The sequence below is a fragment of the Paralichthys olivaceus genome, chromosome 3 (assembly GCF_024713975.1).
Source record: "Paralichthys olivaceus isolate ysfri-2021 chromosome 3, ASM2471397v2, whole genome shotgun sequence".
Classification (NCBI taxonomy): domain Eukaryota; kingdom Metazoa; phylum Chordata; class Actinopteri; order Pleuronectiformes; family Paralichthyidae; genus Paralichthys; species Paralichthys olivaceus.
This window is the reverse complement of record NC_091095.1, coordinates 25,832,045-25,857,700: the sequence shown is the minus strand read 5'-3', so window position 1 is coordinate 25,857,700 and position 25,656 is coordinate 25,832,045. Positions and strand designations below refer to the sequence as shown.

Genomic DNA, 25,656 nt, shown 5'->3' with positions numbered 1-25,656 from the left:
ATGTAAACAAACACACACTGAGCATGCGTCACCGGAATAATGGAGTACTGTTTCCTCTACTCGGACTGATGATGTCTGTATTTCTATTCTTACTACCTGTGACCTGAGGAAAAACAACCCGTCGGCATTTCAGCGTGTGTAAGTTGATGTTTGTTGGTGAAGAACTGCTTCGTTTGTTGAAGAGCAGGAGCGCCCCTGACTTTGTGCGCGAGAAAGTGACGCTCAGTGTTTGCTAGTAGGTTAGCTGAGAGCGCACGCAGCTGTCACATCCCTGTCCCCGCTGCTTCTACTTTCGATAAACTATTATCCGCTTTTACAAGGCCGCTCACGATGTCTGCTAATGCGATTTACTTGCCGCTTACTACTGAATGTGACAGTGGTTTGGTTTTTGTTGACTACACTTTTAGTTCCTGAGTAGCAGGATAAGCTATCTCGAAGTTAGCATGTTAGCTAGCGGACGAGCTAAATGTTTTTTTTCGGGGAGCGGGGCTGTGAGTGGGCCACCGCGTTTGACAGACGTGACGTTCACACAATCGCAGACTGAGCAGCTGCATCAGTTAGCGTTCGCGACCCTCCCCCAAATCTTGCTGCTGTTAGTTTGGGGTTTGGCAGCTAAAAGCTAAAAGTTGTCTCTGTTCCGCGAGTCTGTTAATGCACATCCCAGAACTTCAAGATTTTGTTCGATGAGTTTTAAGTCTTAAGTTACGTAGTTGTCACGATAAATGCAAACAGCACTTACTATTTTGTATTATTACACGAGTGTGTGCTTTGGTCATGTTGGATCAAGTTTTTCGTGTTTTCATAAATGCATTGAAAGTATCAATCAGGTGTGTGGTGCTTATTGAGCTCGACTTGGTCTAATGGGGTTTCATGTCCTTTCGGTGCCGAATGTTTCCATTCTTAACAACAAACAGTTTAAATCTATAATCTTACAGAGTTTGAAACAGTGCATGATATGTATTTGTGCACCTAGTCCTGTCCAGATGTGGTGGTCTTGAGCCAATGGTGTATTTGAGAATTTGAGCTGCATTAAGACTGTAAATAAGATATCCAGTACAACTGAATTAACTCTAAATGGTGTAAGAGCAGAGAATTTGTCATACATTGTGACCGCTTAACTTTCTCCTTTTATAACGTAATCATTGTAGAACAACTTAAACAGTGTGATTGAGGCATCTGTCACAGTCAGTGATGGCACAGAACTCCCATAGGGTGGGAGTTACAGTGATCACCGGCAGCATCGTCTCTAAAAACTGCTTTAATGAGTCAGACATTGTCAGACTTGTGACTATCAATGTCATCTAGATATTTATGATCATCTCTGTGTTTTCCACCAAGCAGGTTTAAGGTCAAACAAACAATCCGAAGACAAGATGACCACAGACTCGCAAGCCCAAAGCATAGCCCCCAGGATAATGACGTTCACTCCCTCCAAAGATGAGTTCAAGGACTTCAGCCGGTACATTGCCTATATGGAATCACAAGGAGCACACAAAGCTGGAATGGCAAAAGTGAGTATCATCTGTTGTGATTTTTTTAGGTTATTATGATATTGTGTTGTGCTGAATGATTATTTGCCCTTTTTACGATATAGCTTATACTGTTTGTTGATTGGATAACTTATAGTTTTACAGTAGTTGGCCAAACCGATGTCACAGCAATATTGGGGAGTTTTAACATTTCTGATACAGAAGTTGTCTTTATCAAACCCTTATGATGAGATTTTACAATTCGTCCATAAACTTTATTATAAATAACTAAAGATTAAAAGAAAAAAAGTACAGAAAATGTATACAAATTGTAGTAAAAAAATAAACTTAAATGCTTTCTGTAAAATGTAAATATAAATGCATATCTGTTTAAATGTTGCATTGATGCCCATACCAATTTGTCTGTGAAAAGCTCATATTGACCGCTTTTCTTTTTTGCCAAACGATAAATCAGTTGCGTCCTAGTTATTAGTTGTTCACAGTAAACAGGCCAGTCAGTACAGACAATACATAAATATATGGAAAAATGATGGATGGACATTTGCATCTCTCCTGCTTGAGACAAAAATATAACCTATAACAAGAATCAGAAAAAAAATTAATGAAGGCAGTGGGTATATGTTATGCTGATTTATAAGTGGATATATGCCATATACCTGCCTACACCCTGCATTTCTCCCCTAGCAACAAGGCCAACACATGCCTGGAAACAGCATAAGAGACAAGAACTTAATTAAATAAAATGCACATACATTGCAAATGAATTCAGAGATTGTTGATGAAGACAGGCTGACCACTGCAGAGTGAGCAGCCAAGGGTGTTTTGTGTATCATCATCACTTACTGTTTAATTATGATGTGCGGACACTGCCAAGTCTGCTCTGACAGCAAACAGCATTTGCATGAATGTGTCAGTTAACTTTCTGTCATTGTAGTGGTTTACAGTGGCTAAATTTGGCTACTGTACATTCCCATAGCATTAATTCCATTATTATTCACTTTTCAATTCCAATCAAATCTACTTTACCATTTTTAATTGCTGAAAAGCTGCTGTGACTGAAAACTCCTATGTTAATCTGATTGAGTTTCACTGACGGTACCAAAGTTAAAGCAGTCATCTATAATTATGGAGGCATGCATGTTGTCATGATATATTTCATCATGTCATAGTCACAGCTCTGCTGCTCTCCTGCTGTTGTCATTGTGTTTTTGTTCCCTTCGTCTCTTGCAGGTTATTCCACCTAAAGGCTGGAAGCCTAGACAAACGTATGACGACATCGATGACCTGGTGATTCCTGCTCCCATTCAGCAGGTGGTGACGGGTCAGTCAGGACTGTTCACCCAGTACAACATACAGAAGAAACCAATGACCGTCCACGAGTTCCGCAAGACCTCCAACATGGACAAGTCAGTTCACATAGTCAAATGACAGTTGACAGTTGTTCGATAATTGTTTTTAACACATTTACAAGATTATAATGAAGACAACATGATGCATTATGTATCCTCAATAAGCCTGTTTCGTTGAAGTGAGACCTCAGATGGTTTTCACTGAAAATCTCAAAATATTTCTCTTTGTAGGTTCTGCAATCCCAGATATGTAGATTTCGAAGAACTGGAGAGGAAGTTTTGGAAGAACCTGACCTTCAATCCCCCACTCTATGGGGCTGATGTCAGCGGAACGCTGTATGATCCAGTGAGTTGTATAATGCTGAATAATGCCAACAACTCTACTAAGTGCTGCAAATAGATGCACTGTATGAATGCAAGTGTGAATGGGTGAATGGCAAACTGTACTGTAAAGCGCTTTGAGTGGTCATCAAGACTAGAAAAGCTTTTTATAAATACAAATCATTTAACTCTTAATTGTGCTAGACAAACCCTTCAAAGTTAATGCTGACACTTTCAACCATCTCTTGTCATTGTTAATTTTCTTGGTCAGTAAAAGATACTATATGCTGTATTTTACTTTTTTATGTTTTACTTTTCTTTGGGAAAAGTGAAAAGCCTCCCAATTATTATTTATGTACTATCTGAAAAGAAAGTGTTATTGTGACTTAAAGCCTCTGCTGAATCCCTTCTTTTCAGGATGTGACTGAATGGAACATTGGCTGTCTCAACACCATTCTGGATACTGTAGAGAGTGAGAGTGGGATCAAGATCAAAGGAGTCAACACACCATACCTGTATTTCGGGATGTGGAAGAGTGCCTTTGCATGGCACACTGAGGACATGGATCTGTACAGCATCAACTACCTGCATTTTGGAGAACCCAAGTCTTGGTACAGTTAAAACCTCTTTTTTTGTTTTTCAAATATATTACAATATAAATACTACTTGAACATAGGACACTGCCCCCTACCAAAATGCTGGACCATGATAACACTTTTGTAAAACAAAATTTAAAGAACTACATTTATAAATACATTGAAAGTGAAACCATGCAGCTTGGTAAATTACTAAAACATGTAGCAGTGTGCATCAATCATATGTCAGGTCAAAATCTTAGTTTGTCTTTGGGCCAATAAAGACTTATCACTATCTTAGAAGAAGGATTTATATATATTATAATCCAAACTCATCTGGTTGTGCGTGGTTAATAACGTATAAATTCTGATTATAATTTGTCTTTACATTTAGAAATTAAGTCCAGCATAGATACAAAAGGATACAAGGGGAAGCACAAAATCTCTAAGATGTAAATAACTGAAAAATATGACATATCAATATTGAATTTCTGAGACAGCTCTTATTGATCCTGGGTTGCTTTTTAGTTAATGTAAAGGATGATATCTGACTGCACAAATTAGATAAAATAATCTTAAATTGGTAAATCAATCAATATGCTGAAAGTAGGAAGATAGATAGATAGATGGCCAGGGTGAGAGTATATTGAATTTTGGGACATCAAATCTTCCAGGATAGAGGGATTAGTAGGTGATTCTGAGATGTATAACGCTTGATCAAACTTTCCAAAACATGAATAGGTTTTCCCATCATCAGATCTTGTTCATTATTAATTGCAGGAATGGTTTGATGTGCAGTTCTTTGGCGCAGCTGGTATTTGTCCAGATTTTCCCAATGCTATGTCTCTATTTGAAAATAGGTATTCAGCCTGTCAAGTGGACAGGGGATCAAACTCTGTCTTAAATGATATGTGTTTTTTAACTGCATTTGCGGAAAAGGATTGGCTTTATAACATATCTAACTGTAGTATCTCATCTGTTAACCTTTTGAGGTGCTCAGTACTTATCTTTTATTTGCACTGTATAAAATAATCTGGCCCCTTAATAATGCCTTTAAAGACTCCCATACAAGAGTTAGTGACATCCCTGTGGCTTGATTGATGAAGAAATACTTCACTATTTGTCTCTTCTTCTGAAAGAGGTAAAGGATGTAATCACTTTGGGCGGTATGTGGATTGTGTATTAGGAATATGCATTTTGTCAAGGAAAGAATAGTCTATTTGCAGGTACATCTTATGAACCAGGGAAAAAAAAGAGTATGCCCTGGAGGTGGGATTACAAAATGCTCCGATCCATAACAGGAAAAAGTACAGAGTTTTTGTTAGTATAAGATACTTTGTTGTCATTTCTGGTAGATGAGTTAAAACATTTGTGAAAAAAACAGGATCGTCCCAGTTTGGGGTGTAGACACATGCTAGAATAACTGGGTGTGTATAGTTATAGTTTTCCAATTTACATATCACCAAGCCAAGTAAGCTTGAAGATTTTTTGCAGTAAATGGATTCTTTTTTCTCATCATCATAGCTGTTAACCCTTGACTTTGAATCAAAGTTGGGTTGATACATCTGACCAGGCCATTTTCTGTCCCTTGCAATGTCTGTATCAAGCCATTTTAAATGCAAAAATATTAATTTGTGTTATTGATAGTTGCCAATAAAATTCTTGAACAACAGTAACCATGTGAACTTTATGAATATGAGAATTTTCAACTGTTCTTTTCTGTGTTGTTTGCTCTGCTGACATTATCATATTTGATAGACTTGCACTTTTTCTCCTCAGGTACGTTGTCCCACCAGAGCATGGGAAAAGACTGGAACGACTTGCCAAGGGTAAGATGTGGGATCTTGCAGAACTTCTTAGATTGAATTTGAAATGCTACAACATGCACTCACTGACCATTCACACCCTTGTTTCTCTAGTTTTTACTAATGGGTGCCACAGGTCTCTCCATCTTGTCATACTCTGTGGTTTTAAAGAGGAAGTCAAAACTGCTTTCGGTGAACCTCTGTACTGTATGGAAAGTACCTCTGAGACCACAACATCAATAATGTGTCCTACAAACCCCATTTACAGTTTTAATCAAAATACATGAACACAAGCATAGTCTGTAGTGAAGATGTTAATGGTTACCTTTATTTCCAGGTTTCTTTCCAGGGAACAATCAGAGCTGTGAAGCCTTCCTGCGCCACAAGATGACTTTAATTTCACCCTCAATTCTGAAGAAATATGGCATACCATTTGAGAAGGTGACCATTTCAATTATTAAAACATTTAAATAAACTAAAATGGTGTCAACCCTTGTAACTCCATATGTTGTTTTGTTTTCAGGTCACTCAGGAGGCTGGGCAGTTCATTGTGACCTTCCCATTTGGCTATCACGCTGGCTTCAACCATGGCTTCAACTGTGCTGAGTCCACCAACTTTGCCACACAGCGATGGATTGATTATGGCAAACAGGCAACACTGGTACACATGATCAGCTGTGAATATTAATCTAGTAATCACATATAAAGGCTCCAGCCATATTTAAATATAAACCAGAATTACTCCAGAGAAAACTGTCAAACTTAAATTAATTACTGTCAACAATAAATGCAGCTTTCCTCACAGCATTCTTTTTTACTGCTCTGAGTATTACAGTTAATCCTACACTTATGTCTTTATCCATTTCCAGTGTTCGTGCCGTCAGGACACAGTGAAGATCTCCATGGATGTGTTTGTACGCAAGTTCCAGCCCGAACGTTATAAGTTATGGAAAGCAGGGAAAGACAATGCTCCAATCGACCACACCAAACCCACACCAGAGGCTGCTGAGTTTCTGAAAGAACACCAGTCTGAGCCTCTAAAAGACGACTCTAGTGAAGCTGGACCTGAGGAACATACTGCTTCCATCCAAGAGGACAAAAGGTCTGGATTTACACTTGCTGTTTACACATCTCTGAAACATTTTAGAACAGAAGTTAAACAATGCATTGCTGCTCATGCAATTATGATATTCTGGGCCAAGGTTAACTGTCTTCACTTCAGTAGCACTTAATGTATGTTGCCAGTTCAAACTGTTCAGCTGAGGGGCCAGGGTCTACAAGGGATCTTTTTACCCCCACATTGGTTTTCCATGCATCAGTTGAATAATACTTAATACCATGATGGAAAGTCAGCCTACTGGTGATCTAAAGTGACCTTTTAGTTCCGTTAGAAAAGTTCCAAGGACTAAGAGTTCCAAGAAGCTGGCTTCTGCTTACGGTCACTACAAAACTTGGCCTGTTCTTAAGAAGCATTGTTCATAAGGCTTAGGCCACTATCTGCAATAATTATTACACTATTCGAATAACCTTTAATATAGGAAATACTTTTCTGTGCATCACCACTGATCTGAGAACAGTGCTCTAAGTTGCCATTGGGGTGCGATGTACAACATTAAGATACTGACTAGGTCAATGACAGTGGTGATTCAGTTAAGGTACCATTGGAAAGATTATGTAGATTTAGAGAAAACCTCTACCTCACTCAGATTGTTGCTTGACTGTCACCATCTTATGAGAGTGTGTTTGAGAACTGTCATTCTTTACTTATGTGTGCTATGCATCAGTTCAAGGCCTCAGACTGGGACAAAACGTCAACTTGAAGTTGCTGAAGATGCTGAAGTCAAACCTGAGCTGATCGTGAAGGAAGCTGAGGAAGTGGAGCCAAAGAGAGCCAAGTTGTCACGAAAAGAGTCTCCAACAAGAGTCCCAGATAAAGGTACTGACTGCACTGTTAGTACAGGTCTTTGTTTCAAGATCAGTGTCTGGTCTTTTAAGACAAGAGCCTCTCAGCTATAGCTCTGGTTGTCTTTTGACTTCATATCAATTTATTTTTAGTGTTAGGTCGTCTAAACTGTAGAGCCACTTGCATGGGTAAATAAGGAATAAGTAACTATTCTGTAATCCAGTGGTAATCAACCTTTTCAAGCCCAAGATCACTTTTTATGTCCAAATGTAAGCTGAGATCTATGACCCCCCATATCTTCCAAAAAAAAACCAATTAGGGTATTTATTGTTTTTGCTGGCTCAATGTACGAGCATACATATACACAAAGAAAGACAGTTATGCAACTTTAAATATTCTATGCAAAATATTCACTTCATTAACAACTGTTCAATACATAATATTTTGCCTCTCAGTCCAGCAATAAGTTTTGCAGCAGAGCAGCTACTGCCAGCGCTATGTTTTTACATAGTGTACCTTGAATATGAATATAAATGTGACTACTGTATTTCCTTGAATAAAGGTAATAAACACCAGTACTACACAGTATGAAGACATTTATCTTCCGCTACTGCAAATATTTCACAAGTTAATCCTTTTTCAAACAAATGACTGGAATCAGTCAACAGAAAAGCTGAAGTGCTTTTCTGTACAGGAAGTGTTGCAAATATTATTCATTTGTGACATATTCGACAGATTAAAACTGGTGAAAGATAATTTTCACTGTCTATTCTGCTGTTAACCGCGAGCAATGTTTCTTTCAAATTTGTGGCAAACATACATACAAACCTACTGGCCATGTAGGGGCTTTATGAATAGAAGAAACATATTTTTCTCACAATCATTTTCTTTTACACCGCAAACAAAACCAAGGACTAAGCTGTCTGTCAGAATGAATGTTTTGCACATACTGGTATGTAGACCTCAGTGTGTATTTGGCTAGAAATACTTGTTTCATAGGGTATTACAAAGTGGAGGGAGAAATATACACAACAGACATCCTGAAACTGGTCAGGATGGACGTCATGTAGTTGTAACAGTAGTTGCAGTAATGTGGAAAAATGTTTAACTATTTTTTTCAGACAAAGAAATTGTCAAAATGGAGCCTAAAAAGGAGAAAGACACCAGGCAACAGTCTAAATCTCAGCCCAAAGCTGGTGCTAAGAAAACTTCCAATCGACGGAGCCCATCAAAAAAAGAGAGCAGCGACTCGTCCGACATCTGTCCTCCTGAGCCTGCTGAGAACCAAGTGGTGGCTCCGAGCTCTGAGGAGGCAGGCAGCAGTGTGGAGCCTCAGCCAAGCACCGGCTGCAGCCCAGCACAAAAACTGTTTCAGAGAACCCTGAGCCCTTCAGATGTCCTGCACGTCCACAGCTACGCCAAAGGAGACTACGGAGAGGGAGAAGCTCTGCCCAAGGAGGAGAAGAAGAGTGAGGGCATTGACAACGAGGTGGAGAAAGATAACAGACTAGTTAGCAAAGCAGTGAGTAGATACAGATGTTACACACACACACCTAATACCTATTACACATGTTAATTGAGCAGAGCTCTGCTTTCAAAATATGCAAAAGTTATGTCCACTGATTAAGAGAGGTTTATAAAATCGGGGTAAAGACATGGGATGGATACTCACTAATAGTTACTCTCAATTTGTATCATCCTGTTAACTCTGCGCGGGCTCCACATTTGCACAGATTCCTTGTATTTCAGCCCTCAAAAGCAAATTACTTGTTGGTTTGGTATATGGTATGATTACTGTATGTCACATCGGCAGTTATCATAATTTTAATTTTTCATTATCATTGTGATTTACCATTTTTTAAAAGTTAACATCAAACGTTAGTAAAGAATTGATGACAGAAAACAAAGATTTGTTAGTTTGACAGAAGAATTGCACCATTGTACACAGTTTTATTATAACATGAAAACAAACTAACTGTCATATAGAACTTAATGGACCCCAAGGGCCCAAATCACCCATAGAGAGATACAATTTAAGTTAGTTAGTTTTCAAATGACAGAGAAGAACTCAAATCCTGTGTTTCATTGAGACACGATAAAGTCATTTCAGTGTGTATTGGTTGACTTTTACCCTCACTCAAGAGGTTCCTGACACCAACCAGCACCCACTGTGCATGGGGAGAGGTGTACATAACCAGGATGGTCTTATGGAAAAAACTTCCAGCATGGATTTTGATGCAAACATTTGGTGTTTTCTCCAGCAGCTGGTAGAAGAGGTGGCTGATGTTGGAGATGTACTGCCAGAGAGTGATCTGGGACAGCTGCCAGGCCACCATCCACTCATAAAGGATGGCATGAGTGATGACGGTATGTAACATCAACAGTAACAACTCCTGCGGGATGCCACACAATCACAATCAATATTGGCACTCAATATGAATGAAAGATGTCTAAGATACTCCATCTAGTTAGTTCATCTAATTATGAATGTTAACTTGGCTGTTGTGCAGAGGCTCCAGAAAAGACTCCACCTGTAGAGGAGGGTGGTCTGGAAGGAGAAAGCTGGGCCAAACCACTGGCTCACTTGTGGCAGAGCAGACCTCCCAGCCTGAAGAAAGAGAGAGAGTACAACCAGCGCATGGGCTCCAAACCTCCATACTGCTCCATTTGCATGTTGTTCCACACATACCAGCAGGTAACGTGCACCAAGGCAGTGTACCACATGTAGAGTTCAGCAACACTGGCTACACATTAACCACTGTGTTGCCTTAATACAGTTCAAAATCATCTGTGGCAGACAAACAGCATTGGCTTTGATGCAGTTTTGTTTATATTTTGGAAGCAGATACATTGATTATACAACAGATTATCACTGCTTACCTGTGACATCTATCAAACATAAAATTGATCCGTCTTACGGAGTACAGAGTAATTAAGTAAGTTGACCCTAAACTGATATTCTCAAATGTTTTTTCCATATTCAATTCAATAAGTATGGATTTGGCCCCAATAACCATGGCTGACATTGTTGTAAAATTTACTGTTTATAGTTTTTTAATAATTATGTGTGAACATATTTAAGGAGATACCTGTGTTCCATTATAGTACTTCAGTGCATTGCAGTTATCAAATTAGATATGGTAGGAATAATAATAATAATTAGGTTAATTTATATATCACCTTTCAAAACACAGTTACAAGTGCTTTACGAGTAAAAAAATAAAAGAATTGTAGGCAAACGTAAAATAAAAGCAATTTGAAGATCACACAGCATTAGAACACAAATACTTATATATAAAGTGTTACAGATGTGAAAAGAGTAAAAACAAGATAAAATAAGACATTGTAAAAATGATTTAGTCAGTGAGATCAGAACTAAGACTAAGCCCACCTATAAAAATGTGTCTTAAAGAAAGATTTAAAAGAGGATAAGGAGTTTGCTGCGCAGATCTCACCTGGAAGGTTGTTCCAGAGTGGGATCCCTGAAAGAAAAGGCCAGACATATTTGGACCTCAGCCAGGACTGTGAAATAGTTGGTAGGGCCTTTGCTGAAGACCTCAGAGCATATATGGCTTCAAAAGATCTGACATTTACTAAGATGCAAGTATAGAATGGGCCTTAAAAGTCAGCAATAAAATCTTAAAATCTATTCATAAATTTACTAGAAGCCAATGGAGAGAGGTTAAATCAGAGGAATTACTTGTTTCTTCTGGATAAAACAGGTCCTTCAATGTATATGTATTGACTGTTTCAGTACAATAGCCATGACCAAGGTCTTGTCAATATTTAGCTGTTGGTATTCTTCTTCTATTAGGTATTTGGTACAGAGGTGCCAACAGAGATGATAATGACTTGAATGGAGTAAATGAAAGCAAAGTAAACTCTGTTTGTATTTATTCAGAACAAGATATTACTTGTTGCACGATGTTGTAAACTTTATGTGTTTGTGCTTTGCCTGCTCAGACTGAATGTGCAAACAATGTAGACAGCCCTGTCATTGTCCCTGGTGGGCGGATGCGGACCAAACCTCTGATCCCAGAGATGTGTTTCACCACTACCACAGAAGAAGACTCTGAGTGTGAGCAGCAGCAAGTCACACCTCATCTTGCGGAAGATGGAACCAGCCTCCTCATCAGCTGTTCTCAGTGCAGTGTCCGGGTCCACACGAGTTAGTAGACGCTCTCACACACACTCACACAGCCTGACCTGACAAACATAACCTGACCAACAGTGTAACATAATTCCCCCACACACATTATTTTAAAATTTGGTTAGCACAGAAATGTGTTACTGTAGAATTAGACAGCAGGACACTTAAAACTGCACTTACTACTCACTATCTGTGGTTGGCAACACATGCTAACAGATGCCTTTACATATATACATACATACCAGGGAGTCACACTGTGTTCTTGTGTTTGCATATTCCAGGCTGTTACGGTGTAGATCCAGCCACTGTGAGCAAGGAGTGGAAATGTGCTCGCTGCAAGGCCAACGCCATGACTGAGGTCAGTGAGCACTCCATTGTCAATTTACTCTGCATGCTTTATCCCTGTTTAATTAAACCCTAAACGTCAGTGACCAATTTATATCTGACAGTCAACTGTAATCACAGCAACGAGGAGTATCTACATATCCACACAAAATTCAGTATAAAACTTTATCTGCCAACTAATTGCAGTTTTTTGCCACTCAACAGCAAAGCCCACAATTTTTTGTGTAGGTAAAACTTAAATGTTATTTGTCCGTGATAACACTTGAGATGTGAATGGTAAATTGTCTTAATTTGTATATACATGTACATGTAGATGTACTGATGAGTAATTCATGCAGAATGATTCTGCAGTGAACATATGAATGCTGCCCTGAAATATCACTCCTTAAATGCAGAGGCTCACAAGTATGGTTAAATGGACCTAACAGAGGTAGAGGCCCCACATAGGGCTCCATAGTTACTGATGTAACTTTGACTTTGGTCGCAACTTTCCTCCATTTTCTGTACAAACAACGAATCATTGCTAGCTTCCTATATCAATAGGGCATGACATGAATCAAACTCAAAGAAAAAATTACTGTGAAATCTGCAGGATCAGAAGGCCAACTAGTTAAATCAAAAGTTACAGCCTGACTCAATAGTCTTCCACTTTACATCTACAAGCAGAGTAATTATACTGCAGACCTTCTGTTCACTCTGAGCACAGCTCTGTGTGACTGAATGAATGTAAGCACAGTGATTGCATGAGACAATAATAGAATGTTTAACGTTTCTCCTGTAACTCCAGTTCAATAAATAAAGAGTCAAGTAAATAAAAGAATGTTAACACAGTTACTGTGCAGAATACAGAGCTTTATACTGCCTGGCCATACACAATCGTTTGACTGAGTATGTATGAGATGGGCAAAGTTTATCTAACACTGCCTTTCAATTATCAGCTGCTGGAGATGTTGTTTTTTGTAAAGGCTTCAGAAAAATAGGGTCTTTTTAATACTACTACTGTAACAATGAGAGATATTTAGCTTGTTATTGTTTGTCTGGGCAGTGGAAAAAATGAAGTGTCCTCTTTGCAGAATTGCTGCTTGTGTTCATTGAGAGGTGGAGCCTTGCAGAAAGCCAACAACAACAAGTAAGTAGCTTCTGTCATCAGGAAAATGTCTGAAAGAACACATTGAACAATTAAAAAAATGTCCATAGATAATGGTGAAAATTGTAACCACACAAATGGTGTTCGGCGTAATTTCTTGACAAAGTCTTAAGTTTTATTTAACTGAGGTCAGATGTGAACTTAAGTCTAGGTCAAACTACAAAATTTTTAGCCCAATTTTCCAGTCATCAATGAGTTTTGGAAATCACTAATAAAGGCCCCAGATCAGAGCCAAATCAGAGTTCAATCGACAGATGTTAATCACTGTGTAAACACAACCCGAGGGGTTCCCTGACACATTGCGGACTCCTACTAGATTTCTAGCAGTCTAAATATCTAGTCTGTTGGAAACAAATATATCCTTTCAGAGTGCAGGACAGGGTGAAGGTGGTGAAATTTGTTTACACTGCACATGTCATGTTGGAGAAAACAAGCATTAACCATGCATGTGAGAGACAGGGTGGATTTATCTCCGTCTCCAATGCGGTCTGAAAGATAAATGCGGCCCAAGCTGCTCTCTATTCTTTACAAGTGTGACGTCCACTAAACCTTTTCACCTCCCCTCCCCTCACTCGATGTGTCATTCTGTGACCAGGATGACACAGAGGAGCAGACTCACTGTGGTACTTCTCTTGGAGACCAGACATACGAGTCAGGGTTCCTCCTGGTAAAAGACTGTGTCGGAGTGTGCGACTCCCTGCTGCTAGTCATTTGTCTAGAATAAATTCGTAGTAGTGGATTTGACATGACAATTCGTTCACGTAGTCAGACAGGGTTAAACACTTGATTTTCACAGTTTCCCACAGAATGAATTAAATCTGTAACTGTGACAGTGATGCACGTTGTGGTGGAAATTTGACCTGGTGAGACTTCTGAAATAAAGAGATCCAAGAATAATAGTCTTTTAATTGTACTTTATTCCTTGGATTTGGTTTATTTTGAAACTTTGGCTGGATAAATTAGATTATGGCAGGCCTCACCTTTGCTTCTCAATCTGCTTCTCAGATGCTCTGATGTTACAATTGTCCACACAGCTTTGCTTGCTGGCGTCCTCTAAAATAACATAACATGACTGGCTTGCTCTACAAGAGGGCAGGCAATAGGTCGAACTAATAGGGATTGCCCTCTGCTGAATCAGGAAGCAAACTAATTCAGACGGTCTGATACACTTTTATTTTGAATTCAAACAGGTCATTACAGGTAGGATACCTTCTTCCCCCATGTTCGAAAGATTGTTCAAATATCGTATAAAATGTGACAGTGACAAAAAGTGAGTACTTCATCAATTTGTGTGTGTTGCAGGTGGGTACATGTGCTGTGCGCTGTAGCTGTGCTGGAAGCACGCTTTGTCAACATCACTGACAGAAATCCTGTGGATTTAAGTGGAATTCCACTGCAGAGATTTAAACTGGTGAGTAACAGTCACACGTACTGTATGGATCAGGTAACAGCCAACATGAGCAAATAAAGGCTAATGGAGGTAAGTGAGAGTCTGAGTCATTTCTAACTTGATGCAGTTTCCTGAGCCCTGGTTCCTTTGTTTTTTTTTCTCTAACAGAAATGTTACTACTGTAAGAAGCGGATGAAGAAGGCGTTGGGCTGCTGTGTGCAGTGCTCCCATGGTCGCTGTCCTACTGCCTACCACCCCACCTGTGCACAGGCGGCTGGAGTACTCATGCAGCCGGATGATTGGCCCTTTGTGGTCCACGTTACCTGCTGTCGACACAAAGGTCCCACTCAGATTGAAGTAAGGAACCACTGAGGATCTGATAATCTCTTCTTCAGAAACTTACTGTATGAACTAGATGTAGCTTTTTTCCTCTGTGTGTACACCATTGTCCAGTACTGGGACATTAAAATACCCTAAGTGTCAGAGATTAGTGAAGAAGTTTCTAGTCAAAGGTCCTGTTCCAGGTCGTCTCCCTCTCCCGACCCCACCCCATGATATGAAGTGCACTTCACTGGTTGTGTCCAACTCCAAACAGAGCCACAAGCAAGAGGGCTAAAAACTCAGACACCACTTACCACATCATCAGCAGCCAACCAACGTTTTTACAGTGACAAACAATATCAACTTACAGCAGTTATCAACCAACATTATAACAGTGACACATCTGACAACTTTAGGGCAGCCAGTACAGATTGATCTATTGATCAACACACAGTCAGTCAGCGTCTTTACATTGGTTATGTTATGTCACTACCCCCGCATCACATAGAGAACTGGGACAACACTACCCCTTTACGTCCACCCACTAAATGGAGGTTGTAGGGTTTAGGGGTGAATTGGTACAGGGCAAAATGTGATTTCTTTCATCTCCTCTGACAGCGCAATAAAGCAGCCATGCACGAGCTTACTGTGGGACAGAAGGTGATATGCAAGCACAAGAACGGACGCTACTACCAGTGTGATGTGGTGCAACTGTCTAAAGAGACTTTCTATGAAGTCAACTTTGATGATGGCTCCTTCAGTGACAATCTCTTCCCTGAAGACATTGTGGTAAGTGTCACTAGTTTGATATTTAAAGGAAACAATAAACAGCTCACAGTTGATAGAATTGTGGAATCCTGTAGTAGGGTTAATTTTTTTCAAATTGCAGTTGCATGCACTTCCAAATAGGGTTGTAGTGAAAGTAAAGCCCTGGTTTTGGGGTGTGGTTTGTAGGGTCTCCTCCAGTTTTGATGAATCATGACAAATTCCCATTTGTTTTTTTAATTCCTCGACCAATATACAGTTTGCATATGCTGTTATGTTTGTCTCCTTTTCACTGAAACAATTCCTTTTTTTTTTAACAAGGTTTTGATTATTTTTATGTAACAACACTGTAGTGACATTTAGTTGTATACATAAACCTTTTATTCAAGGTAATAAAGTAGTTATACCAGAAACGTCACGAAGCAGCTCCGCTGCAGACACGCTTCCTGTGGGAACAACAGATGCCTGTGAAACGTAGCAGATCAGTCGCACATGCAACCAGTGTGGCTCAGGCATAGAAATGGTACCTGCAGTCACAGTTGCAGGGAGGAGAGACACTTACTCATGTCTCTCCTCTATAAACATTATTTAGTTGTCATGTCAGATTCTCCAAATCATGTTTTGTAAAGTAAATATGATGTAATGAAGCTTCCTGCAGTGACATAGATGTGATCCCATTTGTGGTTTATCTATCTACATCTTTGTGTGAAACATCGTGAATGTTCTTTGTAAATGTATAATTCCCAATTAAACTATTAGGTCACTCACTGCATGTCAACAATCATGTAAAAAGTATCAATAAATTATGCCATAGTCAAGATCAGTGTGTATGAAAGGACAGTGGTCACATAATGTACAAAAGGCACTGAATTATGCTTGGTATTATTTGGTCAACTTTTCTTAGGGGTTATACCCCTGGAACCCCCTAGCTGGTTACTTTTCTCTACTTGTCTTTTACTTCATATCCTTGTGAATGGAAAGTTCTGTTTAAGCTATTTCAATCAGTCTTTATGTCTTAATGGCTTCACTGGATATGGTTTTAATATATTCATCTTGTTTTCTACATTTGTGGATATGGATCTGTGAGAAAAACACCCATATGTCTAATTGTATTGAATGTGACCTTTTACACATCTCTATCATTCCTTCACCATAGCTTTTCTACTTTCTTTGGCTGCTGCTGGAACTATTTATAAAAGTGACACTCATTACATGTAGAAAGTGAGGCAGCTGTGGCTCAGGAGGCTCAGGATGTGTGAACACATACCATGATAAACGTTCATTATCTTGTGGTCTCTTTTGAAAACTAATATTCCAACTAATTGAATAAATTCCAGCAGTGTATCTACAGAGCAAGTTGCTTTATCTGTCATGAAGGGGGGCACTATAAACATTTGTAAACTTCGTTAACAACTTCCCAGCCACTTTACCCACAGCTGTCAACTTTTTTCACTCCGAATAATGGCATTTACACAATAAGTTGTTTTTGTCCATTTTATTATTTCACATAACAAACATCAATTAGAATCTGGTGTAATAATAAAGCCTTGAAAGACGGTAATGCATGAACACAGCTAAAGTAACTGCTTGTACAGCACTCACGAAGAAGTAAGGCTAACACAGCCACAACGAGAGTAGGACACATCAGTACGTCCTGCTCTGAAGACCACACTCTTGAATAAAGAGAGGAACAGCTCATATGTGAACAGCTGTTGACATGATTATTATGGGGAAAAGATGTGGCTAAAAGATACAAGTGGAATGAATTAGAGTATGAAAAGATAATTTGAGATGACTCTGGTTAGTAGTAATTATTACTTATCTCTCAGTATTTTGAAGCTCAACCATGATTTAAAATTTTCTTTTGAGATATTATGTAGGATATTCGATTTTGATGTACCAGAAAATCAACGTGTCAGTCTTTAAGTTACTGGTCCTTACCTCTGATAATGTTTTTTATTAGATTTTCTACAAAAGTAAATTAGTTAAAAATTTGGGTTTTTACTCTAATTCACAAGGGGATTAGTTTGTCAATATTACAGTCCATTTTAACACTTTACACGTTATATAGAAATCTATGTCTTTGTTCTGTTTTCTAAGAGCACTCATCTTTGTGATTTGTTAGAGCCGAGACTGTGCTCAGCTTGGACCCCCACCCCAGGGTGAAGTAGTTCAGGTTCGATGGACAGACGGCCTGGTGTATGGGGCCAAATTTGTGGCAGCTCATGTCACCCAAATGTACCTGGTAAGAAGTAAATGTTTTTGTTGTGGGTTTGTTTTCACATATCCTCCAATGTCTCCTAGACTTGGGAGCTGGTTTTAATGTTAAAATGCTTCATGAACAAAAACCTTGTCAGTTTGAAAGTCTGAGATTTCCTTATTTTTAAGATTATCTTCCAGTTCAGCCAGTTAGGATCTGGATAGAAGTCGCAGGATGTTTTGTGAAAACGCCCCCAGGTCTTTACTGCCGAACCGATACACACAGAAAAGTTGCTCACGTTTACACTGATTTGGCCTCATGCAAGAACATGTTTGCATTTTTCTCATCTTAAATTTCTCCTTCATTTGTTCGCACAGTGAGTTTGAATGAACTGGGCACTTCAGATTCAACAAACTCATCTATCTTCAGAAAAGTGTGTAAATTATCTGCGTGATCATGATGAAAGCCAGCTGTATGTATTTGAGCAAGTGTGCATGATTATAGAAAATTAGCATAACTAATTCCGTAATAGTACCACGTATGGCTACGCTTTCTGCCCAATGTCAGAAGTGCTCATTTATAAAAAATGGCAGCAAGTTTTCAGAGACTGAAGTCCTGATTTCACCGACCAACTAAAGCAGCGTCGAAATGCTGTCTCACTGAAAAAAAGAAGAAACAGTTTGATATGAAAATGGCTTACAAAAACATCTTGTCACACTTAGGTGATTGATAACAGAGAGGATATCATGGTAAAGTCTCCATTATTGGTCTGGATGGAAAATATGTGTAATTAGAGGTAATATTAGACTGGCATGTTTTCTACTGGTCCTGGATCAGACAATGGAACATCTTGTGCGCCTCCTAGACAATGCAACATTTAGCAGATACACTGATAGATGTAGAATTATATTAGAATTCATATTGCAGATTTAAACAGAATAAAGTCAACATAACTATGAGGTGTAATTTATATGTTTATGTATAATTGCTTCAAGCAAATGAAATATACAGTTCTCTACTTCTACAACAGGTCTGGATCATTCATAAAAAAACTCAATGATAAAAAATTCGATTTTAGATCACTCATATGCCTGAATCTGATCAAATCCCTTGGCCTCAATGATTTTTTTCCGCTGTTGATGTGATGTTGGCTGCTTTTCTGTTGTCGTTCTTGAGCCTCAGTGACTGCATTCTGTGGTATATGTCTGGAAACGCAGGTGGAGTTCGAGGATGGGTCGCAGCTAACAACCAAGAGAGATGATGTCTACACTTTGGATGAGGAACTGCCAAAGAGAGTCAAATCCCGACTGGTGAGTGCAACAATCCACACAAACCTTTTCATCCAGTATGTTCTCTTCCATCCTGTGGACTCATTGAACATCAAATAAATATGTAAAAAGATGTGGCGGTGTTGTCATGCAGCCTTGTGTTTGTCTCTGCAGTCGAAAGCTTCAGACATGAGATTTGATGGGATCTTTGAGGAAAAGGAGATCATCAAGGAGTCAAAGAGACAGAGAGTGATCAACTCGCGTTACAGGGGGGACTACATAGAGCCTGTGATTTACAGAGCCATCATGGAGTAACCCTCACTCCCTGTCTGCTCCCCCAGACACCACCAGCACTGACAGACTGAACTTTGCTCACTGTCTTAACTTAGCAGCTAGCCACTGAGGCAGTGTAGCTCTATATGACTTCCTTCAAGATCCACTTTGGACTGTTCTCTACTTTTTACTGCTCGCTCCTCCATCTTTGATGTTTTCAAAGAGAATTCTGTTTGCTTTGTTTGTTTTGAGTGTTATTGTGGAAACAACAGCTATGTTAGTTTTTCCATAGGACTCCACACAGAGCTCAGTAGGCTGACGTTCAGCCCTGGCAGTCTGCGTCATGGCATTTCACATTCAGTAGGCACCAATAAAAAAAAAAAAAGATTAGATCGGCATAGATGTGTACTAAACATTTCAGTGAACTTGAGTGTTTAAAGTTTAAAGGATAATATAGTATCATTTTATTTTCTTTCCTTCTGCCATCAGTGCCTTTGACTTGGAAACAGACAGCTGTCCAAAAAGCAAGAGTTGATTTATTTGTACCTGCATATTTACAGTTTGTAAATGTCTAAATTGTGCCCTAAAATGGTTGAATTAAAGGTTCAGTGATGAGGATTTAGTGGCATCTAGTGGTGAGGATCCAGATGGCAACCAACTGAATACTCGTTCTCTCCCATTAAAGGGTTTAAGTTTGTCTTCGCTGGGCTACTGTAGAAACAATAGGGACCAGCATGATGGGCTGCTACCTATGTAGACATAAAGGGCCATTCTAAGGTATTGAACACACAATTCTTAGTTTCAGGTGATAATACAGTAATGAAAAGAATCATAAATATTATATTTCAGTTCTGCCAAAACATCATCTGGTCTCTTGCAAAGTTTCTTTTAGTTCCTGACACAGCCAAAATATTTTATGTGTTCAATTTATTCTTTAAAGGGTTAGATTGGCCAAATTTTGTGTTGCAATGCAAGTTAGTTGGGGTTGGAACTAACTTATTTTCTTTTTCAGTTTATCTGCCAAATATTTGCTTAATCAATTACATAATCATTTTGTTTTTGCTCATCACAATTTTCTGGGCTGAAAATGACAACAGGCTATTAGACAATAACACAAGACCCTAAGGACTCTGTTTGGACGACAAGTTGATGGAGCTAGTGCATTTAGAACATTCAATTCAGTTTTATTTGTATAGCACCAAATCATAATATACATTATCTCAAGGCACTTTACATAGAAGGTCAAGACCTTAAAATCGTATTTAATATAGAGAAACCCAACAGTTCCCACAATAGACAGCACTTGTGACTGTGGAGAGAATAAACTCCCTCCCCGTAGTCACATGTGGACATGTACGAGTCCACTTCATGGTAGTTGAACGGCAGATGTTCCAGGTACTTTAAAAGGATTGTGTTTGGGGTAAAACATGCAATAAGCCAATCAGAGTTCCATCTCCCATTCCCTTTTAATAGCCAGGTTATGATGGATTGCTAGTAGAAGGTTGGAGGAGAGAGAATTAATCTTTGCAAAGGAAACAGTTTGACTTCGCATACGAGCAGATCATCTGTGTGTGTAACGAGCAACATTCACTTGTTGTGCACCCGCCTATGTAGGTGCATATGTTAATAATGAGCCTTAGAATAAAATCCTGCACTCCAGACCAGGTTTGTGTCAAAAGTACAATCGCTTTTCACTGCCTCAAGATAGTAATACACCAACAATACTGAGCACACTTCATTTTAAGAAACGACACACACCATGGGTGCTCAGATGAGGAATATTCTATTCAAATAATGTTGGGAGGGAGCAGGAAGTAGCAACTGTGTCAGTCTAAAACTAGCAAAGACACTGATGTAGTGCTTGGTTGTGCTTTGTGTCAGTGGTAAGCTAGAGGTCTACTTAAGTGAAGCAGAATCTCCAGGTACTAAACTAAAGGCCATTGTCTGCTTTGCTCAATTGGTAATGGCCTTGCTGAGTGGCACTACCACATTTCAGATCCAAACCTGAGCTGATATGCAGAGCCATTTTTACTATTGTATGTTTTTTCACTGGTACATGTCAGGCCACACAATTCCCACCAGGAACTGTGAATCTACTGATACTATTTACACTATTTGCTGAAAATATAAAACATCTCAAAAGTGAACATGAGTTTATAAAGCCATTTTAATACCTTAAGACAGGTATGAATCTGATTTTAAAAATGCAGTGGTATTTTTCTTTAAATTAAATAAATACTTCACCCAAAAGCTTTGCACCAGTTAGCTGTTTACCTCGGACAGACTGTGATGCGACAGTGTGTGTACTTGTCACCCTTCATAGAAAACACAAAATTGTCTGCCATTTCTTTTACAAATGAAGTTATAGAACAATTATTTAGCAAACACACACACAAAAATAATTCTCCAAATACTGCTTATTGCTTGAACATTTTCTATACTAGTGCAGGCTCAATAACAATAATTAATTATTTATAATACATTTTTCCATTTTTAAGATTTTTTCAGATTTGTAGCGGTATGAACATGTCCTAAATTACATCTTCTAAAATTGGACTCTAAAATTCAGCTATAATGAGGAATGACCTGATCAGAGTCAGCCAGTACCCAGTGCTTCACACACATCTTGGTCTGTAACAAACATTTCTGATAAGGATTAGTCAAATGTAGTGTTACAGAACATTTACATTTTGAAGGTCCTATAACTTTTCTCTGTGCTTCCAACTGCATTTAGAAGCTCTGAAAAAGCTAGTGGCCTTTGAGTTGAGATTACTCTGTAAAACTTACAGTGGCTTGAAAAGGTTTGGGTACCCCTGGTCAGGCTTTCTGTTTACTGATCTCCAAAATGTGTAAATTTGTAGATGACACATTTCTTGAATATTTTATTTCCATCTTTAACTGTTTCAAAGAGGACCTTAAACACAAGTGTCACACCTTGTAACACCTTCTGGTCAGTTATTTAGCAAGTATCTCAGCTTGTGAACACTTTTTGTGCAGCTAAGAATCTTTTGGATCCGTCTTGGGCTGTATTTAGAATATTGCACTGTTTTTGAAGCCATTCTCTCATCTTCAGCTTTTTTTTTAAGAGTGATGTTGGCTCACACAATTTTCTTAGGATAGATTTTCAGTTTGCTGCGATTGTTAACAAGCATGGGTCAATACTGAAGTCACTTTTTCAAAGCTCTTCATATAGTCTGCATCACCTACATGCATGTCACCTCCTAAGATTATCAATTATCAAAACACTTCATACATGTCTCAAAAAAAGCATGTTCGACCATAACAAAACAACTCTCACTCACAGAGCATACACTGTCACTCATTACACACTAACTTACGAGAATCACGCAGGTGATGAACTTTTATCTTTGAAGTTTCAATGATTTTTTTCACATAAATCACTAATTTATTCATATATTTATATAGTGTATGTACACACATAGTATAATCACTCATGCTGTACAGTACTATTCAGGTTACAGTCCTCCCTGTCCTGCGTTTGTTCACAAGTTCTAATCTACATTACTTCTTATGTGGTGATGGATCTTGGGAAGTATCTTCTGGAATGTGTAATCAAACTCTGAGACTCATTCATCTATCAGTTTAGAAAAATGTGTTACCATTTGAAAAACTGCAAATATATTGTTTTGCAGTTGGTAATGAGTGGAGTTTTTGAATACATTTTGTATAAAATCAATGAAAAAATATTCACTGTTAAGTCCACAGAGACTTCTGTCTCACTGAGTTCTGAAAAAGTGACTTCAATTTTGACCAATAGCTCTTGGCAATGGAAAAAAGCTTTCTTCCCTCTGCCAGTAGAATATTCCCTGGCTGCAACACAATCCCAAAGCATGACCGATTCACCCCCATGCCAACCAATTTGACAGGTGATCTTTCCATGAAGTGCTGCAGTTTTCTCTCCGAATGCACCTTTGCTCATTGTCGCTAAAAATTATTTTTGTTCAATTTTAACTTCATCAGTCCACAGGATTTGTTTCCAATGTGCTTCAGGCTTGTTTAGATCTTCACTGCAAACGGCTAACTGAAAGGACAAAATCCTGTGAGCTGCCATTTCATAATTACATTATGAACTGAGGAATCGCTTTGATTATCTTAATTTACAAACTTATAGGCAGCTGCTGCTTGTTGGGACAAGGTTTGATGAGTAAATACATTTTGAATTCACAAGACCTTTCCTGTCAATGGTTGTAAACAAACCACAGCCCTAAGAGGCTAATTAAGGACTGAGACCTTGGTGAAAGTCGGTGCTCAAATCTCTTGCAGTGCCCTTTTTTTCATGGTGCTCCTTTCTTTTCTTCACTCCAAAATTCTACTCAAGTACTCAAGGGCACCCAAATTTTTTCACATCACTACATTTGTTTTTCAAAAAGAAATGACTAAGATACCAGGAACACCCTGATGATTAATGGTAGAAGTATTTTAGCTTTGATATGAAGCCCTTGTGTTTTGACATTGTAACAACTTAACAGTTTTGAATATTTTACTATTAAGATCTTCAGTATGTCAAGAGACTGCTCACATAAGTGAGTATAAACGTTTCCACCAGCATTCCAGACAACATGGTGATAGTATATGGATGAAGTATTTCTATAAGTGGGGACAATGCCATTTAATCCACTGGTGATGCCCCTGTAACTGCAACTATTGACTGCATCTCTTAACATTGAATTTAGTACAGAATACAGCTTTTACCCTTAACTTTTTTTACCAGCCTATTTCTTAAGGTGCTTTGACAAAGTAACCTCTGCATTACAGACATGATTCTGCTGTAATACTATAGAGGTTAAGGTTGATTATGTATCTTCTATTTTTTTTTTCCAGAGTGTATAGAGGATTTTTAAAAGAATCCATTTGAGATTTTTAATGCACACTGTGTACCCAGTTGTTTCTTTACTCTTCAACTGAAAGTTTTGCATTGCACTTTTTTGTTTGCGAGGACATTTGAATAGTTGTGTGTTGCCATTGCTAATTAGGTAAATGTTTTTTGGAATGTTTATTGTACATTTATGAAATGTGTTACAAATTGTTCACCCCTCTCTTTATCATGTTACACTTGTTACTGGGAAATGGTGGCCTTCAGATGTCATCCCTCTTGTTGTGGTGTGAGCCTGCAGACAGAGAAATCCTAGTTTTCTTGGATGTTACCAGTTCAAATATCTGCTGTCATCAGTCCAATGGAGAATGGATTTATTTTATTCATTATCAAGTATTAACAGAGTTGTACATGGGGAGGGGTGTTTTTTTAATTCTATTTTACTGCCTCGTTTTGTAAAACATGTTCCATGTGTATTTTCACAGAAGCCTGTGAAGTGTAAATGTCATGTATTCTATTTTAAGATGTAACCTGTTGAGACAGGAAATGAGTCAGTTACTGTTGTCTCCTGTAGAGAAATAACTCTACTTCCAGATTATCATTCAAGTATTTTATAAAATGCATTAGTTTGTTTCAGTAAAGCTATTTGCTTCAGCATTAGTTGTCTGTCTTCATTCCACTCTTTCCTGAATCTTATTTAGATTTCATGTTACCAGATATCCTATATAAAGGATTTACAAACCAATCAAGTGAGTATTGAAGTGACCCATTAATGAGTCACATTCTGGTTGCAAGGCATTGAAAAAAAATCAAGTTGTCTCTCATCCAAGTACTAAGGTGGTCTAACTCACCTCTGCCTCTCAGATCAGTGAAGTGGTTGTTCTTCAACGACTTACAGAAGCGCTCATGATCATTTTACAAAAAAATATAACCAAAGATGATTCATAAATTCAAACTGAAGCACCTTCTGATGGGCCTATCCAATTTGGCTTCAGACATCAAATGGAATTAGGGTGGAACCATGTGGCTTGTCAGGCACAGTTGACTGAAATCACAATCTCTCAATATCTACTTTCAAATATTACTAACAGAGCGAGGGGTGAAAGAAGCAATCGATAATCTGGATTTAGTTATTTTGACTCATTATAGGAGAGATCATATTACTCCTGTCTTAGCTTCTCTACATTGGCTCCCTGTTAAATTCAGAATAGAATTCAGGATCCATGTGCTCCTCACATGACACCATATTATCCAAATAGATCACTTCGTTCCCAAAACACAGGCTCTCTTGTGGTTCCAAGAGTCTGTAAGAGTAGAACTGGAGGTAGAGCATTCAGCTACCAGGCTCCTCTCCTGTGGAACCAGCTCCCACTCTGGGTTCAGGAGGCAGACACCATCTCTGCATTTAAAGTTAAACTTAAAACGTTCCCCTTTGATAAAGCCTATAGTTAGTTCTGGATCAGGTGAGTCCTGAACCATTCCTTAGTTATGCTGCTGTAGGTCTAGACTGCTGGGGGAAC

General features: G+C 38.6%; 1 protein-coding gene across 4 annotated transcripts; it reads left to right on the top strand.

Annotated features, from left to right (window-relative positions):
• On the top strand, window positions 1-24,793 carry kdm4aa (lysine (K)-specific demethylase 4A, genome duplicate a). 4 transcript variants are annotated; one of them, XM_020081251.2, is made up of 22 exons: window positions 1-138; window positions 1,339-1,511; window positions 2,721-2,896; window positions 3,071-3,185; window positions 3,578-3,771; window positions 5,515-5,564; window positions 5,878-5,981; window positions 6,064-6,201; window positions 6,410-6,642; window positions 7,325-7,476; window positions 8,565-8,965; window positions 9,708-9,810; window positions 9,954-10,138; window positions 11,407-11,611; window positions 11,875-11,951; window positions 13,012-13,067; window positions 14,388-14,496; window positions 14,644-14,832; window positions 15,415-15,585; window positions 17,687-17,806; window positions 18,979-19,071; window positions 19,204-24,793. In XM_020081251.2, the coding sequence occupies exons 2-22, from the start codon at window positions 1,374-1,376 to the stop codon at window positions 19,342-19,344; spliced, it is 3,150 nt and encodes a 1,049-aa protein (XP_019936810.2). In that variant the 5' UTR covers window positions 1-138; window positions 1,339-1,373; the 3' UTR covers window positions 19,345-24,793. The 4 variants fall into 4 exon arrangements, with proteins under 4 accessions (XP_019936810.2, XP_019936808.2, XP_069378718.1 ...); XM_020081249.2 differs by having other exon boundaries at window positions 9,705-9,810; XM_069522617.1 differs by having other exon boundaries at window positions 5-138; window positions 1,342-1,511.
• The last annotated feature ends 863 nt before the right edge of the window (window positions 24,794-25,656 follow it).

Excerpts from the sequence above, each read along its gene's own strand:
- kdm4aa (XM_020081249.2), top strand. The coding sequence starts at position 1,374 with ATGACCACAGACTCGCAAGCCCAAAGCATAGCCCCCAGGATAATGACG. Across the intron at positions 5,982-6,063 it reads ATGGCATACCATTTGAGAAG|GTCACTCAGGAGGCTGGGCA; the intron begins GTGACCATTTCA and ends TTTTGTTTTCAG. Across the intron at positions 9,811-9,953 it reads GGATGGCATGAGTGATGACG|AGGCTCCAGAAAAGACTCCA; the intron begins GTATGTAACATC and ends GCTGTTGTGCAG.